Below are 24,082 nucleotides of genomic sequence, written 5' to 3' on the forward strand. Positions count from 1 at the left end.
TTTTTTTTTTGTTTTTGTTTTTTTACAAATTGTTGGAGGCAGGAGGAGGGCTGGTTTAACAATGATCTGCCTTGTTCTTTTGTTTGAAGGGGAATGAACTGACTCACACAAATATAAAAAGATCATGGACTATTTTAAGTAAATATGCAAATATAAAATGGTAAAATGATGAAACTCTACTTGGCAAGCGTGATTTTCTTTAGGCACTTAAAATTCCACACTCATTCTTCCTTTGGAAAGAAAGCAGTTTGCCTAGAATCAAGACTGCCATTAGAAATAGTGTGTCAGCAGATAAACAAAGCAGTTGGGTCAGAAGCATTCAGGCTGAGGAAAGCACATCACATGTGTTAGTGTTTCTGATTCCCCAGCAAAGGACAGCACATGTCTGGCAACACTGAATGAGCCAACAGTGTCATGTGTCCATCAACAACAAGCTGAGACCAGCCTTTCAGTTCTTCAAAAGTTACAATCTCATATATGTTTTTTCATGCAATGACATTTCCTCCCAATAATTCTTCCTTGTTCTACCCCAGCTTTGCATCAAAATTTCCACCATTCCACATATAAATTAGGAATAACTTTCCACTTACCATCTCTCTACATATCTTACCTCTCCTCCATGGTATTCCCAACATCTATATATATTTATAGTTTGGTATACAGTCTCTATCTTTCCCTAGAAGGCTATACTTTGCCCAGGGATAGAGAATTTGGCTTTCTTCAGTGTACATCCTCACAGTGTGGTCGGCAAAGGATAAAGTTGGCACAGTTAGTTCTGTCTCTGGCTGCCACCATTTGCTATCTATCTCCAACAAGAAGAGAGAGCTTTCCTATTGCTATACCTGGCCATAAAAACCTCCATCTTAACTTTTGAAGTGGGAGCTGGAAAAGGGAATTAGCTAAAGCACAGAATTCCCATTGACAGTGGGCTGAGAGGCTGCTTCTTTGAGTGTAGTACTTTTCATATTCTGTACACCGACTCGACTATGAGCTCCCTGCTCATAACCCTCCCTCATAACCACTTTGAACAGTTTATGTTCTCCTTTAAACTTATGAATGGAAGTAAATGAGAATTTGTAGATTTGCCTTTGACTCCTTAAGAACTCAGCATCTAGAACAGTTCCCACCATCCCTTGTCCCTTCCTATTTACACATGTTGAGCCGTATCTGCTGGGCTGTTAGGATAGCATGCGGATGATGACGTGAGACATCTGAGGCTAGGCTCTAGGACACCGACATTTACACTGATCTGCGCACTCCTTCTGGGCAGCAAGGGCTTAGGGATAGGACGAGGCAGCACCAGCAGCTGTGCTGCGACAAGGATAAAGCAGCCCTGTGGAGATGTCCATATGGTGAGGAACTGAGGTTTGTTTTTTTCCAGTAGCTTTACACTAACTTCTAACCACACACAAAGGAATCTTTCAGCCTAACTGAGGGTTCAGACTGTAGGATCAGCCAACCTCTTGACTGCTACCTCACGAGACCCTTGGCCAGAAATAATCAAGTTGCTCCCCAATTTTAACCTTTAGAAATTATGTTAGATAAGTGATTATTGTTAATGTTTTAAGTTGATTCTGAGTTGTTTCACAGCATCAGACAAGTAATGCAATTTCCTGTTGCAAGAGAAAGAGAACGAGAAGCTCATTTGTACTCTCTGTAACCTGTCTATTGGTATATCTCATGATGAAGACAAAGCAAATAATGGTTTCAGGAGACATTTTATGAGAAACACATTTGCAGTCTGTCTTCGGGGAAATCATTTCCCGAAGCAGGGGAAATGATTTTTCTGAGATTAAAAAGACAAGAGAAGACAGGGCTGCCCGAACATGAGGAAAGGAAAGACAGTGAAACAACAATCACATTGGGTACCCCAGCTGCCTTCTCTATTTTTCCATCGCTTTGCTTAGACATGGTGTGTAGAGGTCCAGCATCCCCGCCCACACACAAATGCAGTGGTCCCAAAGCGTGGAGAAAGAAAATGCACGCCGAAGTAGGAACCAGTGGAAGGAGGCAGCAGGTGAAAGAAGACAACACCAAGCAGGAGTGCCCAGCTAACGGGTGGGTGACAGCTACACAACGGCAGCACGGGCAGCCTTATTTCTTTCTACAATGCGGAGATGGTTTCCCAAAGCTGCTTCTCCCTTTTTTGACATAATGCATATGAAAATAAATTATCCCAGTTAGAAACAGAAACTGGCTAACATGGTGATCCCTAAAACTTTCACGACTATAATCCTCATTCTTTTTCAGAGCCTAAGGTGCTTTTTCTAACAAACTGAATGAATTCCCTTGAATTTTTAAGTCATTACTCTTAGCACCATTCTGTTGCTGCATTTCCTTCTGGTCCTCTCTGGATACCCTTTATAAGACACCTAGGCTAGAGAAACATGATAGTAGTGTGGCAATGAACATTTTCTCTAGTATCGTCTAGAAGCCTTGTCAAAAAGACCAGGCGCAATAAAAAAAAAAGTTTTTCCCTCATCCATGGTAACAGTGAACTATCTTGACTTTGTGCTTGTAGGTTTTCTTTCTAGAGAAAATAGAATTTTAATGAAGTTCTTAAGTGTAAGCTGTTAATAATTGTATTCTTTCTTGTATGCATATGTTTAATTGTGACCTAGCTTGCTACCTAACTCAGGCTGGCACTGAGCTGGTGATCTTCCAGCCTCACTCTCCTGAGTGCTAGTGATACAGTCATGTGCCACCACACCCAGTATAAACTCTATTCTGAAATGGAAGATCCAAGGTAAACAGTACTTATTGTGACAAGAATAAAACATCATACAGGGAGCTTAACCATATATGAGAGGCAAAGATCAACAACAAAACCCATAAGAAAACCATGAAACCCTCCAAAGCACAACCTTATTAGTCTGAGGAACTGCCACTAGTGTGCATCACCAATAGCACAGTCCTTAAAATGAAAGGATTAAGAAGACAGAAGGGCCCGAGTAGGACTCTTAGACACCTGATGGCTGGCATCAACTTACTTGGCATCAACATGTTGTCTGTGGGTCAAACATTTCTAAGAAAATCACCTATCTAGATTAAAACTTCAGATTTAAAAAAAAAAATCATGATTCTGAGTCAATGAGTTCTGAACCAGAACCAATAGCTAGTATATTAGTGAACTCACAATACACTAACTCTGCTGGCTACTTACTGATTTGTCACCTTGACACAAGCTAGAGTCATGTGACAACAGGAAATCAATTGAGAAAATGCTTCCATAAATTTGCTGATTGATTGATTGATTGGGAGAACCCAGCCCATTATTGGGCTGGAGGTAATCCTTGGGCAGAAGGTCCTGGATTGTATAAGAAAGCAAGCTGAGCCAGCCATGAGAAGCCAGCCAGCCAGCCAGCCGGCAGGGCTACTCCAAGGCTCTGCTCTGTCTCTGCCGCTGGGGTCTTGTCTTGAGTTCCTGTCTTGACTCCCCTTGTGATGGACTAAAAATTCTAATATAAAATAAACCCTTACCTCTCCAAGTTGTTTTGGTTATGGTATTTTATCATAGCAAAAGAAACCCTAGCTAAGACATAGACAACTAATACCTCTCTTTCTTCAGGGTGATACAATTACAAGATTTTCACCACTAATATAACAGACAAGTGACAGAAAATAAAACATATAATGTTAGTGAAATTTCTTCATTTATCAGTTAGTTTACATATAAGTGTTAATTTTCCATAAGCAGCCAAACGAATATATGATATAAAACAGATACCATAAAACTCGGCCTACCCTTGAGAGGATCGTGCTCTGCTCTCATGATGTCAATAAGGGAATTTTCCAGAGAGTGCATATTCAAGCTATCATACATTCTACTTCGATCCTGGAAGACAGAAAAAGAAAAGATATAAGATCTATGTAACTTTAAAGAAAGTTAAAAACATTATATAATATAATCTTTCTCACATAAAACAGAACAACTTATTAATACATTATTTTTTAACTTGTATCCCAAGAAAATACTGATACTTAAGGATCTTGTTAACTACAATGTCTCTTATTGAGGAAAATATTTTTAACACATTCACCTCTAAATATATAAAAAATAATGTAATTTCATTGGCAGAATTAACTGAATGTAGTAAAATAATGTCTGATCACTTTTACAAATATACACAAAAAACCATTTTCAGTTGCTTTTAGTATTTTTGTCATATGTTTAGAAAGGCAGATAAATGCACTTGGAAAATAATTCTCTTGGAGAAGAATTTGACAATTGCACCACACTTTAAACATCTATCAGATACTTAAAACTTGACTTAGTCATCCAAACTGTAAAACAGTGAATGCGTAAACATCCCATATACTAAACTAAAATGTAAGACACTAATATCAGAAAAAGGATGAATGCCTAGCATATTTACACTCAAATCTCACTCTCCAAAGTGCTTCCACAGTTTACAATTCTCCCTCTCCCGACTCCACTGCAGAATGTAGGCAGGCAGGCAAAAGCTGGGAGAGGACAGACACTCACATTCCCACATCCCCAACCCTTGAGAACTGCCTTCTGGATTGTCAATAGCCTTGCTTGCTCAAATTTCATCACAATCTCCTTGCTTGCTTGCTTGCTTGCTAGAAAGCACCAAGTTCTTTGGTGTCTATATATTTAATACTATATTTTGTTCAATACATACTCAATGAATATGCAATGAAATATATGGGAAATTAGCTAAACAAGCTATGGCCCATAACCCCCAAAGAGTCTAGAAGTCTTTTTCCAAAATATGTCAGTGCCACCAACTGTATGGTATATATATAAATGTACAAATTCATGTGCATGTGGGGGAAGCAGGATAGAACACCCTAAACTTCAAAATGATCCAGCACTAGTTAACCTGGATTCACATTCCAAGTGATACTATAAATCTCTAGGATTATATGCACCCATAGGTAGATTTACATATATTATTTTCTTTAAAAATGGTTAATAGCTTTCATCATTTTCCAAGAGGACCAACAATCCAGAAAAAGTTCAGAACTAGGTCTTTAGAGAGCTAAAGAGAAACATAAGGTTTGTTTATTTATTCCTCTTTGATGTTTAATTAGGGTTGTATGCTTTTAAGCTAGGGAGCCAGGATCAGCAGTGTAGACTAAACAAGGTGCTCTCAAGGAATTAGGAAGGTGAGCAGTAGTGCCAAGTGACGCAGAGGTGCTAGCTACAGAGAAGGGTCACCTTCTAACCATGTCACCAACTGATGCATCACCCACGGAGTGGCCTTTAACTGAAAGATCCTAAACACAGCATACACATCTACAATGCTCTTCACTAGAATAAGTGAACTTGGAAAGACAGACAAAGAGAATCAATGAAATATAGCAGTGTTTTCCAAAACAGGACATGTGTCAGAACTCTACGAAAGGCAGGTTAGTACACACTGGTGCACACCTTTCCTGTGTCTTATTCAGCAGTTATTAGGTGACAATGAAGCTACTGGCCAGACCACACATAAACAGCATTAAATTAAGCGTTGTGGTCTTCTACACTATAGAATCTCTTTATACTGTCTCCATCTTCTAGAAAATAGCCGTGTCAGATTAAATGGTGCCTATAGGTCACTCAAAATCATAGAAAAAAATCAAAAGTATTATAACAATAAATGACATAAAATGGGAGAGAGAAGAGGATGACCTTTGGGCAAATAAGACCAACATAGTTACTGATGTCTCCATTTCCACTGACTCTGCTTCTACGCCACAGTATGTACAAGGAATGTGTTTATGTTCTGGATTCTCCCACTAAACTTCTAAAGTAATTAAAGCTGGGGTCCTTCTAATCACACATCTAGCTCTCAAAATGCCTGTTAAATACGTCTTTATCTCTGCCACAAAATCTCTACAAAATATGTAAGTTGAACTCTTAAGATGGTAATTATAAAAGACTAAATCCAATTCTCTCTTGAATCTGCTGATTAAATTGGAGCAAGTATCAAATACCAAAATAGCTTTGCTAGCAAATGAATTTCTAGCTACTGAATGGGATATATGTCATAGTTGAGAACTATTTTTTTTAGACAACAGTTTAAAACAAATCACATTTAATGATATATTCAGCTATAAAACAAAGATGTGCTCTTCTAAGATAAGGATACTAGTAGATTCATTCATTTAAATTGTCATAAACTTAAAACTATAAGGAAGATTTGAGGCAATTTAGAAATAAGGGATGCACACTTATACTGACATACTAACAAATACAGAAAATTATGGCAATGCATCTTATAGTTATCATTGCAAAGCTATTTGAAAGTTAGTAAGATTTCAGAAAAATCAGACTCTGTGGAAAAGTTCATATAGAACCTATTCAACAATATGAAAACCACCTGGTAATAAATTAAATGGAGTTTTACAGAAATAGGTCTATAGAGTCCTACAATAACAAGTAACAAATAGAATAACTGAAAACGCATCATTGCTTCTTAAAGTCTACTGTTTATGTTACTATCTTTCTTTACCCATACATTAGCCACAAGCTTATATGGAATAAGAAGGCAGGCAGATTATATTTTAAAACCACTTAAAAAACTGAAGTTAAGACAGTAAATACCCTGGGAACACACCCACTGCTCAAACACAGATAGGAAAGAGCATTCTTCTTCACTGTTGGCCATGTGTGAGTTTAAAGCTCCCTGTGTTCCTGAAGTTCAGGGTCCCTGAAACAAGGCCACTGTGTCACCACACGCTGGCCTTGCTGGCCCTGCTCTCTTACCACATACTGATTCTCAGGGAAACCCACCCAAGAGTCAAGTGACATATTTTCCTAAAACAAGATCCCCAAAATGTGATTTATTACATTCTTTCAGTTTGGATGTTTGATTAGTAAAAAATATCTCCAGTTAATTCAAGGTAGTATCCAGGATATATAGCAAATATCCAGCACTGAAAATACTGTTTTTAGTATTTATTTATTGATAGGTTTCTCAGGACATACTGCAGAAGTGACAAACACAAAAAGTAAGCAATAAACAACCTTAGTTAAGAAGAAATTGACTTTGATTTAAAATGTGTAAACATTCACAAATAAATATACCTTTAAAAAATCTTACTGAAAATTCTATTTTGAGGAAATTAATAACAGTTTTAAGTATGATTTCTTACTAAATGTTAAAAGCATTCTCAAATTAGTGAATTCTGGCCACATGTAATATAGTTTCAGTTCTCAGGAGATAGAGAGGCAGGGACATCTCAAAGATAAGACGAGCTTGAGCTATAAATAGCATCTTATTTTAAAAAACAAAGAGAAAAACAAAAAAAGAAAACAAGAAAAAATAGTATATATATATATATATATATATATATATAATAAGGGGCCTGGGCAGGTAGCTCAGGTGGTAAGGTGCTTGCCTCAGACAACATGCCATGGTGGAGAGTTCTTGTAATCCCCAAGCTGGGCGGGTGCACAAAGGATGCCTGGGACTCACTGGCCAGTCACCCTTGCCTAATTGGGCACCAATTCCAAGGGATGGCGCCTCTTCATCTCCATGTCCATATGCACACACACCTGTACGCACATGCATACACACTCGCACTAAAAAACCTGATACTAATTTTTAAAATCAGGAATGCACATAATTTACATGTGCTTTAAAAATATTTTAAATTTGAAATTTTTCCATAAAAATATTACAAACAAAAATATTAATCCATAAAATCTTACTTGAAACAAATGACATACATTAACCTATGAAAATATTTTTTCCATCTCCTAAACTCAATTACATGTTCAGACTTGTTGTAGGTCATTGCTGAAGTATCCCGAATTAAGATATCAGGTCTACAATTTATTATAGTGTAGACCTGATTCATTTCAGACTAAAGGAAATAATTAAATGGTTTAAAATAACGTACTTGCCAACACAAAGTGTATGATCACAAAAATAAAAACCTGCTAAGATGTTAAAGTAATTAAACATTCTAAGTATTTTAATCTTTCTGAATCCTGAGGAATTACTCCACATCTTATGCTCCCAGTGCTGGTTTACCTAGCCTCTGTTGAACTCCAAATGCCACATGCTTTTGTGGAAAGACAGAAATAGAACAGAATGTATAATGACTGAGTACTTAAAGAAAGCAATAAGGTTATATATACTTGCACTGTCTTAATTTAAGGCTTTAGTCTCCCAAACCTGTTATATTATTTGAAAAAACAATACAGCTGTGGTCGGGAGAACTCGGAGACCAAGGAAGAAAAGAAATGGCCACACAGATCAGAGAAAGAGCTGGCCTGCCATGGCCTTAAATGGCCTAATTCAAGGTCCTCCTTTAAAGATGAGGCTGCGACCTAGAGATGAAAGCCCATAGCCAGTGGTGAAGGACACAAGAAAGAAGACGATTCGGGTTTTGGATTGACTTCCCTTCTAGTTCAATTTGCATCATCTATTTTCATCTACACTCACCATCACACCATGACAGCACTTCGGTACAAATACTAATTGCTTAGCAGTTTACCAGAAAGTATATCTTCAAGTGCCAAAATGGGAGGGGGGAATCTATCTAAAATCTCAAGTTATAAAGAGGCCCAGTGGCTTCGAAGCCTAGTAGGAAGGCAGAGTATTGTTCTCCTGTCAGTCCCAGAAGGGAGTCTCAAGATGCCCCTTTCCCCATCACCTGTCTACTCTCTATGAGCAAGGGCTCAATTGAACACTTCACTCCCTACCCGCCACCCCGCAGTGTGAAGGTTGCTAGTGTACTGCTACCAGAGCCCCCTGATTTTGTACTTACACTCCCTCTCTCAACATACTTCTCTTTCTACCTTGAAAATAATTACAATCACTTTTCTCTCCCAACCTAACTTCTTTACAGCAATCGCCAATTCCATCTGAGCAGTACGGCACTGCTACCAGAACACAAGATGAGTGGCAAGTTTACATTAACAAGATAAGCTGAAAACTGCGAGATAACTACTATTTTTATGTTGAGATCCTGGCAGAACAACTCTGATAAATTGGCAGGAACTGATTATTCAAGTTAGTGCTAGTCCTCCAGATTGAAAGGCTAGCTATATAACGTCCTGCTATTAATCTGCCTATACAGTCTTCGTAAAAATCAGTTCATGTAGCTAAATTACTTGAGGAAGAGCCTTAGCTATGGATTACATAGCTCTGCGCTCACTTAATTTACAAAATCTCAAATGAAGGTCAAACTTGGGAATCTATAAAAAAAAAGCTCCTCATATGTAAGAACTACGCTTTCTATGTCCCCCTATAATAATCCTTGTCACCTGGTACCAGTATACATTCAAATTCAGTCGGCAGAAAGACAGCATTTTAAAATCACAAAGATATTGAAGATAATTTGTAGGATAAAAGCAATAATAAACTATAGAATATAAGTACAATACCATAAGGCTTTTATGGTATTTAGGGCTATAGGTCGGATAAAAGCAATAATAAAATATAGAATAAAAGTACAATACCATAAGGCTTTATAAAGGTAAAAAAAAAATCTAAATTAAAAACGGAGCTATTCAGAGATATACTGCAAAACAAATGCATCAAACTTCATGGCAAACAGTTACTGGAAGGTTTCTTAAAACATGAAATGTAAAGCTGGATGTTAAATACACATATTTATTTATTTATGAGACTGTATTTAATTGCAGATAATTCTGAAAGAGAGACAGCATTTGTTTAGTTTGACTGATGTTTAAAGTCAGGTGCTCTCAGATACATAATTAACTCATTGTAATAAATTTGTTATGATTTCAAAATATGACTATAAATCTTTTAAATTAGAACATAAATGTATTGAAGAGTTTAGATCAAACAATACAGAAAATCTAAATTGCTTTAATAATCTCCAACATGCTTAAATGGCATAAGTGAAACGCAATTCATCACTCCTACTCATAATACGCACTAAACTCCTAGCCGCGACCCTGAGAAACACACACTGTGCAGCCTACCTGGTCTATTCTGGATGTTCCGGCTGCAGTGCACCAACTATCTTGGAGTGAATCTGAGCCCCAAGCTGGCAACTGCAAACTAGATCTCACCTTCAATAGCATAGAAGTTTGCATCAGAAATGAGCAGTTCTCTTCCCCATCCCACCCAAGAAAAAAAATAGAAATGAAAAACAATCAAACTATCTTAAATTTTTGTTTTATTAACAGTTTTGAGAAAAACTGAATCTCATTTTCAAGAATCACAAATTATTAACAGGCCTGAAAAAAATGACTTTTCATTAATATTATTAGGCCATCATTAGCGGGGGAAAAATCACATACACACATATGTCTATATTTATAGTCACTGAACCAGTGAGGTAACTTAAATTAGATTTAGAGTCTTAATATTATTGTGCCACAATCACAGCTGTATTAAGAACAATCTAACATTTACACAGCTGACCACAGAAAAACCTATGCACAACTGCAGTTACAATTTTTTATCTTAGCTATATAATCAGAAAGACAAATTATGTCTATTTAGAAATAACTAAGAAGCATTTTTAAGGAACTGCCAGTTAAAGGCTTCAATCTGTATGAAAGAAATATCATTTTTAAAATGTTTGGAAGATTATTTCCATTTATTGTGTATTTACAGAGAAATTCTTTGTTTTCTCTATTTTACCCTTTAATAATTAAATGATATGCTTAAAAATTAGAACGTTAATTTTGTTAATCTTCCTATAAGGCTACTGATGCCTCCAACCACCCCACTTCCTATTTTGAAAGACAAACATTAGAAATGAGGATATTTACATACCATTCTTACCTGTAAGGGTAAGAGTGTGTTACTATTGTTGTCTGTCCTGAACACATTATCTTCAATCCAAGATTTTGGAGTCAGAGATGGAGTAGAGCGAGTGAATTTCGGTGGTGCTATAACATTACCCGAAAACGGTTTCTTCAGTGGAGATATCTGATTCATAGTCCCTGGGATTCCCATGTTTCCGCTTCGACGGTGATCTCTGCCATGCATGGCTCCCCAGGACATGCTTGCAGTTCCCCAACCACTGCTCTGATGGTTGCTCCAAGGGGATTGTTTCAGAAGAGGCTGAGGAAAACACATCCATTCAAATTACAGGCCTTTGAGAGCATCTAACTCAAGTTTTAGAACTATGAATTTATTCAGACCATAAAGAAAGAAACACAAAAGCCAACAGAATATTTCTTAAGGAGCTTCCAAGAAGAAGTCTTCCGGTCTTGCTATTTGAGGTCCTGCTTACTTAGGGTTAGAGAAGCTTTCACCCTCCTATCTACTATAAGCAGTGATGTCTCATGATAGTTCATAAAAATATACTTTGAAGCTGAAGTTAGCTTTGAAGATCCATAAAGCAACCAACATCCTACTAGTTAAATGGTCTTAATGATCTCAGCCACTGGAGCAAAATTTTTAGACCTTAGGCTTTCAAAACAATTTGGGTTACTCTGGGAAAACAAAACAAAAAACAGTGTTAACATTAAGAATGAATTGAAGATGCCTTTAAGGGACAGGTTAGTACAAAAAAAAAAAAATACCTCATTTTCCTGAATTGTTCATTTAACTTTTTTTCATTTAACTATTTTATTCCAGTTTTTTTCGTTTTCCTTTTTCTTTTTTCACTTAATTATCCTTGAACTGCTAAGCAATTATCTGATACTACCCATAGGTGGATCCACTGAGATACACAATAAACCCCAGGCTTTGCTTATTTTTAGCAATCTTAAGGCAAGACTCTGTTAAATTCATTGACATTCAAAAGCAGATCCTAGTCCAATCTAGAGCCGATGGCAAGAAAAGTTAAGTCATCAAACATGGAAAATTCACAATATGTTTTTAAAAGGAACTGGGAACTGCTAGTATTTCTGTTGTCAATAAACTAAGACTAAATTTTTCTGGGAAGATTTAGACAGTGGAAATATAGATCATGACTTTTCTAAAATCCAATAAATATGGTAATCACAAAGTTAAACGCTTTCTATAAGAAAAGTTAAAATCTTGACATCCAGTACCTCTGGATGCTACTACAGGGTTTTAAATGCTAATCTAATCATGCACAAACACAGCCTCCTCCTTCCTCATAGTTGAAAAGCACAGCCCAAGAGCCAAGGCACAATTACCCAGTGCACTAGGGCCTTATTTTGCCTACTAAATGGCTCACAGTTCAAAGTTCTTTCCAGTGACCTAAAATTCCATATAAAAGCCGTGTGACCTCTTACACTCCAAAGTAAGATCCATTTCTTTTTGTTTATTGGAGCATACTGCAGTTAAATATGAATCACGGCAGTATGTCCTGTAACGTTCTATTTTGATTTTGGGAATTCAAAACTACCTATCAATTTCAATGGCAAACGTGGTTAAAAAGAGAAGAACCTGACACAAGAGACAGATGCTCATATAAACCATGAGAAATGGTGTATTACATCAAAAGTTGATATTTTCCCATTCTTGGGGCACAAACGACAATGCAACAAAACTGTTAACGTTTACATGGCTTAATTTCGATAAACTGTTAAAAGTTAATTTAATTTAATCAGCATCCATTCTTGAAAACTTTGGCCAACAGAAAAGTTATGAGAAGAACCAGTTTAGGTCAAATTTTGGTTCTATGATAATCCTTCTTGACACTGGACTTCGAATGATCACTGTAACAAATGCCATCTCCACTAAATGACAACGAAACTCTCAACATCAGAGAACTCAGCGGCTACCCAAATTCTGCCCTAGGCGGGGTTGGGGTAGGGTGGGGGCAATAACAGAAAACGTCCGGAGTCAGTAAGGGCACAGACTAGCCAAGAGCCTGCTTAGTGTCATTTCGTGATACCACATACCCCCCACCCCGATTCCGGTACACACCCATGTGAAGACATCTAGGAGGAAACACATTGAAACCTAGACTCAAGGGTGCCTTGAGCCTTCAACCCTTCAAGATGTGACCAAACAGTAAAAAGGGCAGAAGTCGAGAGCACTCGAGCCCGCGGCCGCCAGCCGCGCGCAGCCTGACAGTTCCTCCCGGCTGACAGCCCGCGGGTGCGGCTGCAGGTGCCGCCTCGGCTTCCCTTGCCCAGTGCAGAACAAACTCAAGAAGGGAACAATCCCGGCACCGGTCCCCTCGGGCACCCCGGGGAAGGACTGGCCCCAGCCGGTCACTCTCCGCCCGCCCTCCCGAGAGCGCTGCCCCGACCCCGGGTCCGCCGCCAAGCCCCGAGCAGGGCGTTCGAGGGGGCTGCCGGCTCCCGTTCCCACCGCCGCCCGCCGTACCTGGTGGTGGTTGTACGAGTTCCTCTGCTGCAGGAAGGCGGCTGCGGCAGCCTGGTGCTGCTGCTGCAGCTGCGGGCTGACGGGCGACCTCCGGCTCTGCGGCTGCTGCGGCGCCGCCGGCGGCGGCTGCTGTTGAGGTAAATTCATGGCGGGCGGCGCGGGCACCGTGGGAGCAGAGAACGGGCCGCCGAAGCTGCCGCCACCGCCGCCACCGCCGGCCGGCACGCTGAGCCCCGCGCAGCCGTGCGGCGACACCGGCGAGAAGCTCGGGAAGAAGGCCGGGTTCATGGACGATGGCAGCCCGGGGTAGAAGCCGTTCTCCGAGTCCGGGCTGGGCGGCGGCATGGCGCTCAGAGAGCCGCCCGCGCCGCCGCCCGGGGTGGCAGCCGAGGAGCCCGGAGGCTGTGGCTGCGGCGGCTGCTGGGGCGGCTGCGGCTGCTGGGGCGGCTGCTGCTGGGGCGCCGGCGGAGGCTGGGGCGGCGGCGGCGACGCGGTCTGCACCGACCAGGGGGTGCCGAAGCCGGGTAGCGGTGGCGGAGACGCGGAGCCGCCTCCCCCTCCGCCTCCGGGGGGTCCCCCGCCCCCGCCGCCGCCCGGGTGCGGCAGGTCCGGGCTCTGCAGGCTGCTGAAGGCGCTGGTGCCGAGCGCCGCGCCGGGCAGGAGGGTGCTGGGGCTGTTGAGCAGAGGGTGGTTGGGCGACTCCATGGAGCCCGGCGCGGGGTTCACCGGCGGCGTCGAGGGGGGCAAGCCCGCATTGGGGGGCTCGGCGGCGCTGCCCTCGCCCGCGGCCGGGGTCTGGCGAGGGCTTCCCGCGCCTCCGTGACGGCGCCGCGGAGCTGCGGGCGGCGAGGGAGGGAGCTGCGGGATCTGGGGCAGGTCGACCGGGCGCTGCCGCGGGGCGAAGTCCTGCGGCGGGAGGTGCTGCGTGTGCGGGAGGCTGAACGGCTGCGAGCGCTGGGCGAGCGGCGCCGACTGCAGGAGCGGCCCGGGCGGTGGCGGCGGCGTTGGCGGCGGCGGGCTGAAGCGGCCGGGGCAGTGGAGCGGCGGCGGCGGCGGCGGCTTTGCGTCCGGAGGGTGGGGACGGTGTGGCGGGCTCAACTCTTTCCTCTTCTGGCTGCTCAGCTGCTGCTGCTGCCGCTTACTGAAGTCCTGCGGGGAGGAGGTGCGGCAGCAGCAGCAGGAGGAGGCGGAGGAGGAGGAGGGGTGGTGCAGACTCGGTTTGAAGTCCTGGGAGGGGAGGAGGTGGGTCACACCCGCGTTCGTGCCGCCGCCGGGGTGGTGGCTGGGGAGCTGCTCTGCGGCCGCCGCCCCCGAGAGCGGCCTCGCCGGCTGCTGTGTCAGCCCGAGCAGCAGCTCATCCTGCACGGCCTGCTGATGCGCCACGAGCGGGGAGGAAGAGGAAGCTGCGGCTGAGCTGGCCGCGCCGCCGCCCGAGGGGATGGCGAAGGGGGAGGCGGCCTCCGAGAAGCCGGTGACAGGCAACGGCGGCGGCGACAGCGGGCCGAAGGGCGTGGCGGGCGGCCCGGCGGCGAAGGGCCGGTAGGCGCTGCCGCCGGGCGAGGACCGGGGGCTGCCGCTGCGCAGCAGGGCAGTGTGCAGCACCCCGAACCCGAAGTCCCGCATTTATCAGGCCGGCGGCCGCGGCAGGAGACGCACCCCGTCCCCTGCCCCGCCTAGAAAGCCCCGGGAGCCGTGGCGGCGCGGCCGTGGTGGAAGGATGGGGTCAATGGGAAAGGGACACTGTGACTGAGCCGGGGCACCGACTTGGGCCCCGCCGCCCCTCACGGAGGCCACCGCCGCCTCCCGGAACCGGCTCCGGCACCACCGCCGCTGCCTGGGCCGCCGCCGCCCTCGCCGCTTAAGAACCCCGGAACGTGCGTCAGCAGCCACCTCACAATCGCGCCGCCCCTTGTCGCGCGCCCCGGCACGCGCGAGCGCGCCGCCGCCGGCCTCGCCCTGTCCTGCCCCTCATTAGCATGCGATGTGGATCCTGCGAGGCGGCGGGCACGCGCGGCGCGTCCGTCCCTCGGTCCGGGACCTTGTATGGAGCCGAAGGGTGAAAAAAAAATGCCGGTTGAAGTTGGGGGGGGGGGGGGTGACAGCTAATGGGTCTCGAGCGCCGTGCGCGTGCGCACGAAGGCGAGCACGCGCGGGCGTTGCGGACGGTTCCTGGGCAACCGCCCCTCCTGTCCTGGTCGCACGCGCCCCCTCCTCAGGCCCCGCCCTTTCCCAGCCCCTAGGGTCACGTGAGGTGCCGCTGTCCCAGACCCGCTCCTAGGACCAGGGCGCTAAGCTGCGGGAATCTTGGAAGGTCCCATGCTCTGTGTCCACGTGCGAGCCGCGCGTGCTGTCACCCACCCTTGCCATCTCAGGAAGGCGTTTTTCCTTTTTTCTTTTAGTTTGTTAATCAAGAGTAAAACGCGAAACACGGGCTCCTTTTGTAGCAAACCTGTTCACTTCAGCAAGGGGAACAGAGGCTGGGAACTGACAGGGCTCTGCGCGTCAATTCGCACAAGCAAACGCGTGCTCAGCAGGTTCCGAGACCAGCTTCTCTTAGCCCGACTGCTGCAAGCCCTGGGTGCGCTGTCACCACAACCCAGGCGTTCCAGACTCCTCTTCCCCAAGTTCTTTCTGGCGTCCTTCCCTCCATCCCCCGGGAGACTCGGGAGACTCTAATCGGAACATTTCCGAAGCTTTATTAATTTTCAAGGGAGAAAGATTTCTCACATCAGGGGGGAAAGGAGGCAGTGACTCACCAGCAGACTTGTTGAGGCTTGCAAAATGGAAGGGGAAAGGCTTTCCGTGTAAACTCTGAGGAGTGCTGGAAGGGGACTTAATCCCGTGTAATTCCTTCCCACAGGAACAGTTTTACACAGAGAAAGGCATACTTGATTGTGTAGTTCAATAATAACTGATCCACACGACGTAATAAAGTAAGAATTGTATGTTCTTATTTTTTAATTTTTAAGTTTTCCTGGTGCTTAGAAAAGTGAAACTACTTAATGGATTCCAGAAATACCGACTGAAATCTCAAGAGTTAACAGAAAGTTGATTCAGACTGGAATAATGATGTTCCAAATTACTATCCTCTTAAGGACATAGGTAATGTACGTGTTTCTGAAGCCCCATTCTCTTGTCAGTTGAATTCGGTTCCTGTATGGTTTCAAAAGTATAATCAGTCAAATAATCAGTAAAATAGAGAACAGTAATTCGAAAAGAAAGTGTTTTATTTATAAGGTTTATGTGTGATAAACTAATTAGCTAAGTTTCCCAAAAGATATATTTTGTAGAATTCATACTTGAGAAATTAGCCTGATAAGCAGAAAGCTGTTTAAAAGTTAATCTTAAGAGCATATTTAACAATCAAGGTAAATATTGATCTGGAGAAATGCTTTCTTTAAATTACAATATGTGCCGGGCCGTGGTGGCGCACACCTGTAATCCCAGCATTCTGGGAGGCAGAGGCAGGTGGATTTCTGAGTTGAGGCCAGCCTGATCTACAGAGTGAGTTCCAGGACAGCCAGGGCTACACAGAGAAACCCTGTCTCGAAAAAACCAAATCCAAAAAACCAAATAAATAAATAAATAATAATAATAATAATATGTAAAAGGCAGCATATGTTAGAATAAAAAGTATATAAATAAATGTCAGTGAGGCCCGTGCCTTTGATTCAAGCGTTTGGGAAGAAGGGGGAGGAGAATCACCGAGGTCAAGGGAAGTCTCATGACACTCTGTCTTAACCTTTCCCCAAACGTCTATTTCTAGCTCAAAGAGTTTAGATAGTATTAATATTTTTACAGGGACAAAGCATACTTGATTTTGTAGTTCAATAATAACTGATCCACACGATGTAATAAAGTAAGAATTGTATGTTCTTATTTTTTTAATTTTTAAGTTTTCCTGGTGCTTAGAAAAGTGAAACTACTTAATGGATAAAGTAAGGCACTAAGGCCAATGAAGTCTTAACAGATATATTTTTTTTCTTAAGTAAGAGTGTATTTGATTGGGAAAAAAAGTCTTCAAAAGAAACATAAGCATTTCTTAGCTCCATCTGTGCCTAGTACAGAGTAGAGAGAGCACTTATTGAAATTCTCCTCAGTGCCCTTCTGCACCAGTGTTTGAACACAAACAAGACTGCTTAGTGCTCTAAGTGCAAAGTTTTGCTTCAAAGGATTGACAGCCTTCTGAACTGGACAAGGGCCATCACGGTTCTTATTATTCATGAGGTCAGACTTCATTTTCAGTGCAACAGATCCTAAATCCTATCTACCATGTCCTCTGCTCTCTAGGTAAACACCTTGACGAGCTCTGTGAAGGCGCCTGTTTTCATAGAAAGGAGAGTTCTTTTCAGATTTCTAAAGCTTTGGAGTTGCTGAGCTTCTCCTGGGTGAAAATGTCTCTAGAGAAAGGCTTCCTGTAATGTGTAGGTGGGTGATGGTGGTGGTAGCAAAGGCCTGTGGTCTTACAATAGGTTCCAAACTCAGATCTAAGGAGTCTATATTATGATCTTGTTTTCATCTGAAAATATGTTTACTCTATGACCATTAAGGGGTTGATTCAGACTAGACTAAGATTAGATATTATAAACACCATCCTCTTATACATGTAGATAACTCCTCATTCTCTGTTAGCTGAAAATGATTTGTACTTCTTGGTATCTCAAATGTACGTAAGCCAAAATAAGCAGTTCATTCCTTCACTCCCACTGTCCTGGGCAAGTACTGAAAAAGTATATTTTTGCTTCCACTTTATATGCATCCAAACCCACATGTGTTTTGTGCAACTAGAAGACATTATTAAGCAATCCTTATTCTAGCTTAAATGGATCCAAATGATCTCAAATCACAAATCTTAAGATCCATAAATACATATTGAAACAAAAATCCAAAAAGCCACAGTCATAAAAGATCTTATCATGCTTTCTACTCTACCTTAACGCCTCTTATCGGAACTTCCTGTCTTACCCTCAGCTGCTAACCTGACTGCATATTTCACTGAGAAAGGAAGGCAGTCACCTGAGGTCTGCCTCTGTCCATGGATGCCTGACTTTCCTACTTGCTACACTGGATAGCCTGGTTACCTGCCTAAGGGCAGGTCCTCCACTGACACACCTACCCCTCCCCCATTCAGGTCCTAGCTACAATAGTTCTTTCCCTCTCCCCCCGCCCCCCATTAGTTTTCTCATCTCTCTTGTCACTTGGAAACACTCCCAAGTACACAAAAATATATCAATCACCATTTCCCATAATTGAAAAATGAAACCCAAGCTTCCTGACTTTTGGTTCTTCCTCGTTGGTTACTGTCCCCCTTCTGCTCTCACTGGTACCCATTTAAATATCCCAGTGAATGTCTCAGAGACGCCTCAGATTGTCATTACACTTGCTCAGGTCAAAAGCCTTGAAGTCAGCCTTGATGTCCAAATCAGTACCACGTAGAAGCAGGCCATCAGAACATTCTGTTTATCCAACTGCTAAGCTATAGCCAGAGTTTGGTCACCTCTCAACACTCACACATCCAATCTGGTCCAAGCCACCACTCTCTTGGTATTCCCATCTTCTAAGTCTCCAGTTGGAAGAATGTGATTGAGGGGGCTACAGCATGTAATATTCCCACTCCTATAATCCCTTGTAAACATAAGAGTTGCAATGCCCTTTTCAAAATGGAAGACATCATGTCAATCCCATTAAATCATGTCAATCTCATTCTGCTTTTGCAGAATGAGTGAATGCTCTTAATAACCAAAGGTTCCTCCTGATTCCCCTTACCTCCTCCTGACCTAGAATGCGGTGATTATTTTAAACAAACCAGGCCAAGTCTGCTTAGCTCATTGCCCTTACAGTCTCCACTGTCTAGAGTATCAGCTCTCTAATACCAACAGGCTCACTCCATCTTTTCTAAGCCTCTCTTTCACTTATTTTAAGTCTCTGCTTGTGATGATTAATCTTGGTTTTCAACTTAATTGGACCTGGAATCAACTAAGAGACAGACCCTTGCACAAGCCTAGCAGAACACTTCCTAGAAGGTTAAATGAAGACAAAGACCCTTTCCCAGAGTAGGCAGTAACTTCTAGAAGTGTCCTTGATAGAAAGAGCTCTAGAGAAGGGCAGGGTACTTTTCACCTGCTCCCTATGCTTGCGCATGAATCTGCCCTGCTCCCACCAGGCCACTGCTGTTCTGTCTTTCACAAACCCCAACCTTCCCACAAGCACAGGAGACTAACAATGCTCCAGTATTCTCCAAGCTTCAGCAAGTAGATGAGGCCTGCTGAGGCATCTTCTCACCTTGTGTGCCAACCAGCTAACTACCAGGTTCTCAGAAGGCAAACAGCCATTACTGAGCTACCCATCCCATATCAGGTAAGCCGATCTTATCAACTGTGTATACTCTAGCCTTCCCATCCCTCTAGAGGATTCTGACTACTGCTCAGGTTCATTACTCAGTACTACCCTCTCTGCCCCCAACATGCTGTAAAATTATACTTCCTTTCAGGGTCCATGGTCCTCATAGGCTGTGTCATTTTTTTTTTCTATGCCTGACAAACTACTTACTAACATACATTTCTGCCTTTTACATTCGACCTGAAACCCACAGGGAAAATGCATTATCAGGTATGTTCACTGCATACTTCATTTCCTAAAACAGGGCCTGATACGTACACAGAAGTTGTTGAGTACTGGCGTTGAATAAAGGCTCTCTTGCTTTGATGAAGAGCCTTGTGGAAATAGCAGCAGTAAGGAGACGATAGACTGTGTACCTCTCAGTTACCCATTTGTTCCCAGCAGCTTTCCAGATGCTGCATAATGCCACTTAGGATCCAAAAAGCAAGTGAAGATAATTCCAGGCATCACTAGGATCAAGAACAAATAGATAAGAAATCCTAGGATTTTAAGCAGAGAAAAGGTAACCGTGAATCCTAGGAGCCTAGAGCTGGACCATCAGCCTTCAGTAGCAGGTGTACTGAGGAGCTTGAGCAAAAAGAGGAGTTGAAACTAGCTTGCAGAGTCAGTGGGCCAGTTCAGGAGGAAGAGCACCTGCGACTCAGTGCCTTGTCTGCAGATGCTTGCCTCTCATTATAAAGGTGTCCAGCTGCAAGGTTCATCCTTCAGATGAGGCCACTATTCCTGTAGTTTCTGATCTTTTCTTACATTTTATCCCTTTCTCTAGTTTCTGCTGTCTGCCTTTTTTCTCTGTGCATCTTTTCAGGCTGGAATTCCGTGCTGTTTTTCTTACCTCTGCGTACTCTAAATGATCTCACCAATACTCCCTGTTTTTAAAATATCTAAGGCTAATATATTCCAATCTGTTTAGCCTTGAGATGAAAGACATATTTCACCTTCCTCTTAGTTTAGTTTTCTATGACATTTATGCTCAGGGACATAGGTGTGTGTTCATGCCTACACTAACATCTTCCCTCAACCCTGCCACTCCTCGGTTGGTCTGGGAGGTCTGGGAATATGTTGTCATTACAGCACCAGTTTCCCAAGGTGGAAACATGACTCATCGTCTTCCACCCCTCTCTCTCTCTCTCTCTCTCTCTCTCTCTCTCTCTCTCTCTCTCTCTCTCTCTCTCACCCTCGAGGTCGGTCCTGCTTCAGATTCTCATCGTCTTCCACCTGCCTCTCTCTCTCTCTCTCTCTCTCTCTCTCTCTCTCTCTCTCTCTCTCTCTCTCTCTCTCGAGGTCGGTCCTGCTTCAGATTTGTTTCTCAGACAAGGCTGTCACAGTTTGTCTTTACTCTCTGCCTTCACATTTTTCCTTTGCTCTGCCATTTTAGCCTTTCCTTCCACTTCCTCTCCTCAACCATTTCCCTTGAGTGTTCTAGAAAAATAACTGGCTGGGTGGTGGTGGCACACGCCTGTAATCCCAGCACTCTGGGAGCCAGAGGCAGACGGATTTCTGAGTTCGAGGCCAGCGTGGTCTACAGAGTGAGTTCCAGGACAGCCAGGACTACATAGAGAAACCCTGTCTCAAAAAAAAAAAAAAAACAAAAAAACAAAAAACAAAAACCAAAATGAAAAAAAAAAAACAAAAAAAGAAGGAGGAGGAGGAAGAAGAGGAGGAGTTATTATTAAAAAATAACTGCACTCCTGCCAGCTTGTCCTTGTCAGTAAACCACCTGTGTAGGGATCTGAACAATAGTTACTTCTTAGTCCTTTGTGGTTCTTCCCAGTACCACATCCAAGTGTGGGAAGCGTAGGAGAACCTTAAGAACTTATTTGCAATTTGTGTCTTTACTCTGAACACTTGTCCCTGTCCATCCTTTGAGTCCATGGTATGTTTCCACAGCTCTGTGGCTGCACGTGGTTCGTACTCTCTAAGAAGCCCCTGCTTCCTTTAAGTAGCTAAGATTGTCTTACATTCTGGGACTGGCTCAGATGCCTTACTGCTTCTTGAATCCCTGTGGTAGGGTTGGGCTTAGTTCTATGTTCTCACATTGTGTAATAATTATTTTTCTAACAGTTGTCACATGGACAGTAATATTAGCTGTCCCAGTTCCTGAATCACAAGTGCCTAATAAGTTCTTACTGCTTGGTAATTGCCTAATGAAACCTAATGAAAGAAGGATGAAAGTAAGAAAAGGAAGAAGATGAGGTAGGAAGGAAAGAATCCCCAAGCACACTTACAGAATGATGGCCGGCATTACTGCCATACTTCTGATGGAGGAAAACAGAATCCTCAACAGTCCATACAAGCCAGAAGAACAATCAAGGATTAATAGAATATGTTTCCTTACTGATCCAAAACAAATGTTTTATTCTAATTGTTGCTCTATCCAAATATAAGCTCATTGATAGAATCATCTAGACTCTTTCCCAGATGAGAACATGTAGCGTGTAGCGCTCAAACAGGTTACAAGATCCTTGAAGGGAGGTTGGTCATTTAGCTCTGATGCTCACACCCAGGCAACAGGCCTTCCCACCCCTGCAGCAGTTCTGCCAGATCCTGGCTAGACTCTCCTTCTCTGTTACTAGCAGCTTTCTTGCTATAGCCTTCTTTCTCTAAGTAAGGTCTGGCCATCTGGATTAGGTTGTACATAGTTGAGGTGGTGGCCCTATTTTACCTAGTCTTTTGTTTTCATACTCTTACACATTCATTTTTGTGTTCAGACCCTAGTAGCTTAGTTTAGTCAAGTGCCTACTCTGTAGCAGACACCCTAGTCCCAGAAGTTACACTTGGGAAGAGAACTGAAAACACATGCATTACTCTGTTTATGCTCACGGAGCTGTACGTAAATGTTGTCATTGAAAGAATTATAATCCTCATCCCTAATTGTATAGAGTCATTAACAGTGAGATTCTAGACTGAAACTGCCCTAATGAACTGGAATAGGCTTGCTGCAACACAGTCCTGCTTGGCTGGTCATGGGTGGAGCTTGGCTGGTCATGGGTGGAGCTTGACTGGTCATGGGTGGAGTCCGTGGTGATTGCAGAATACTGAGTAAAGTATTGCAGAGTTGCAGGCAGAGGGAACGTACCCAGATACATCTCAATCCTAACCTAAATGAGATGTGATTTCCATCTTTATTCCCTTTTGTTTTGGTGAAATCTTTTCAGTAGATGAAACAAATAACAATTCTGTAAGACAACGTGAATATCCAAAGCTCTGAAACAAATTTGTTTTGGGAAGTTTTCATAGGCGGGGCTTATGCCACTTGCTTCCCCCTTGTCCTGCTTCCTTAAGTGGTCCTTCAGGTAGAACTCAGATAGAGTCAAAGAAAGGGCTGTTTCTTAGCAAGACTAAGCCACAGTAACAGGCCTACCCTTGGAAACCATTAAGATGTTTTGTTCTGATTTTGTGGTGCTAGGGATCAAAGCCAAAACCTTGTGCATAGCGGGAAAGCATCCTACCAGTGAACTATGGAGGTTCGTTCCCCAGTAGTTTAAGGACTTGAACTCAGAATATTGAGATGCTCACACTCTTAACATTCATTGCAGCTTTCTTTACAAGGACCCAAGTCAGGGAATCATCCTAAGTGTCCATCAATGGACAGATGGATGAAGAGAAAAAAAATGTAGTTAAATATTCACAGGGGTATGCTCTCAGGCCTTTAAAAGAGATTATTCTAGGCAAGACACGCAAGATACATAAAAATTAGGCACCACATGTCCTCCATTGTACATCTAAATCAGCTGAACTCATAAAAGCAGAGAACAGAATGTGAGTGTAAGAGTTAGGTGCTAGGGGAAGATGAAGAGCATATGGGCAAAGGGTACAAGTTGCAAGTAAACTTGAAATGATAAGGGGACTGCAGTGTTAATTATCCTGATTGACTCATTCTATTGTTTATATATCATTGTGTTTGATAGTCTCCTTAGTGTAATGAAAACACCATATATAAACAGCCTAATGGAGGAAGGACTTATTTTGGCTCATGTTTTCAGATAGTTCAGGCCACAGCCACTGACCTCGTGTGCTTCATAGAGAAGATCAGAATGCCATGGGCATGGGGCAGGGGCCCCTTTTCAGTTCCCAGTGGCTAAGAAGTGGAGGACAGCGACGCTGCTGTTCAGCTGTCTTTCTCTTCTTATTCTGGGCTCCCGGCTTGTGGGAGGGCACCATCTGCATTCAGAGAGGGTCTTTTACCCTCGATTAATCTTTTCTGGAAATGACCACATAGACATACCCAAAGGTATGGGCTCTCACCCAGATAAATCTAAGCCCAGTCAACTTGACAATGATTAACTAATGCAATAACATCACTGTGTGCCCATAAATATTACATGATTATAATTGTAAAGTAGCAAATGCTTTCAAAACCTTGAAAGGAGAAAATAAAATAACAGTTATTTCTACAATAAAATAAGGATAGAAAGAAGAATACTCCAAGCTTTTACAGTGACAACCGACTGAAGAACAGTTGGCACTAGTGACTTTAGAGGGAAAGCATT

The 24,082-nt window shown here is 43.1% G+C and overlaps 1 protein-coding gene and 1 pseudogene across 6 annotated transcripts in view; one reads left to right on the top strand and one right to left on the bottom strand.

The window, feature by feature from the left end:
• Cpeb2 (cytoplasmic polyadenylation element binding protein 2) overlaps positions 1 to 15,037 on the bottom strand; it is a 54,429-nt gene extending 39,392 nt beyond the window's left edge. For 2 of the 6 annotated variants that reach the window (XM_052199743.1, XM_052199742.1), the window contains exons 1-4: positions 13,194 to 15,037; positions 10,725 to 11,006; positions 9,914 to 10,003; positions 3,745 to 3,835 (exon numbers count right to left, since the gene is read on the bottom strand). In XM_052199743.1, coding sequence (XP_052055703.1) covers positions 3,745 to 3,835; positions 9,914 to 10,003; positions 10,725 to 11,006; positions 13,194 to 14,816 — 2,086 coding nt within the window. In that variant the 5' untranslated portion in view covers positions 14,817 to 15,037. Of the gene's footprint in view, positions 1 to 3,744; positions 3,836 to 9,913; positions 10,004 to 10,715; positions 11,007 to 13,193 lie in introns of all 6 variants that reach the window. The other 4 variants (XM_052199747.1, XM_052199744.1, XM_052199746.1 and 1 more) reach the window with 3 other exon arrangements.
• LOC127696833 (60S ribosomal protein L26-like) overlaps positions 13,263 to 24,082 on the top strand; it is a 112,899-nt pseudogene continuing 102,079 nt past the window's right edge.

Source organism: Apodemus sylvaticus, chromosome 11, assembly GCF_947179515.1.
Source record: "Apodemus sylvaticus chromosome 11, mApoSyl1.1, whole genome shotgun sequence".
NCBI classification, from domain to species: Eukaryota; Metazoa; Chordata; class Mammalia; order Rodentia; family Muridae; genus Apodemus; species Apodemus sylvaticus.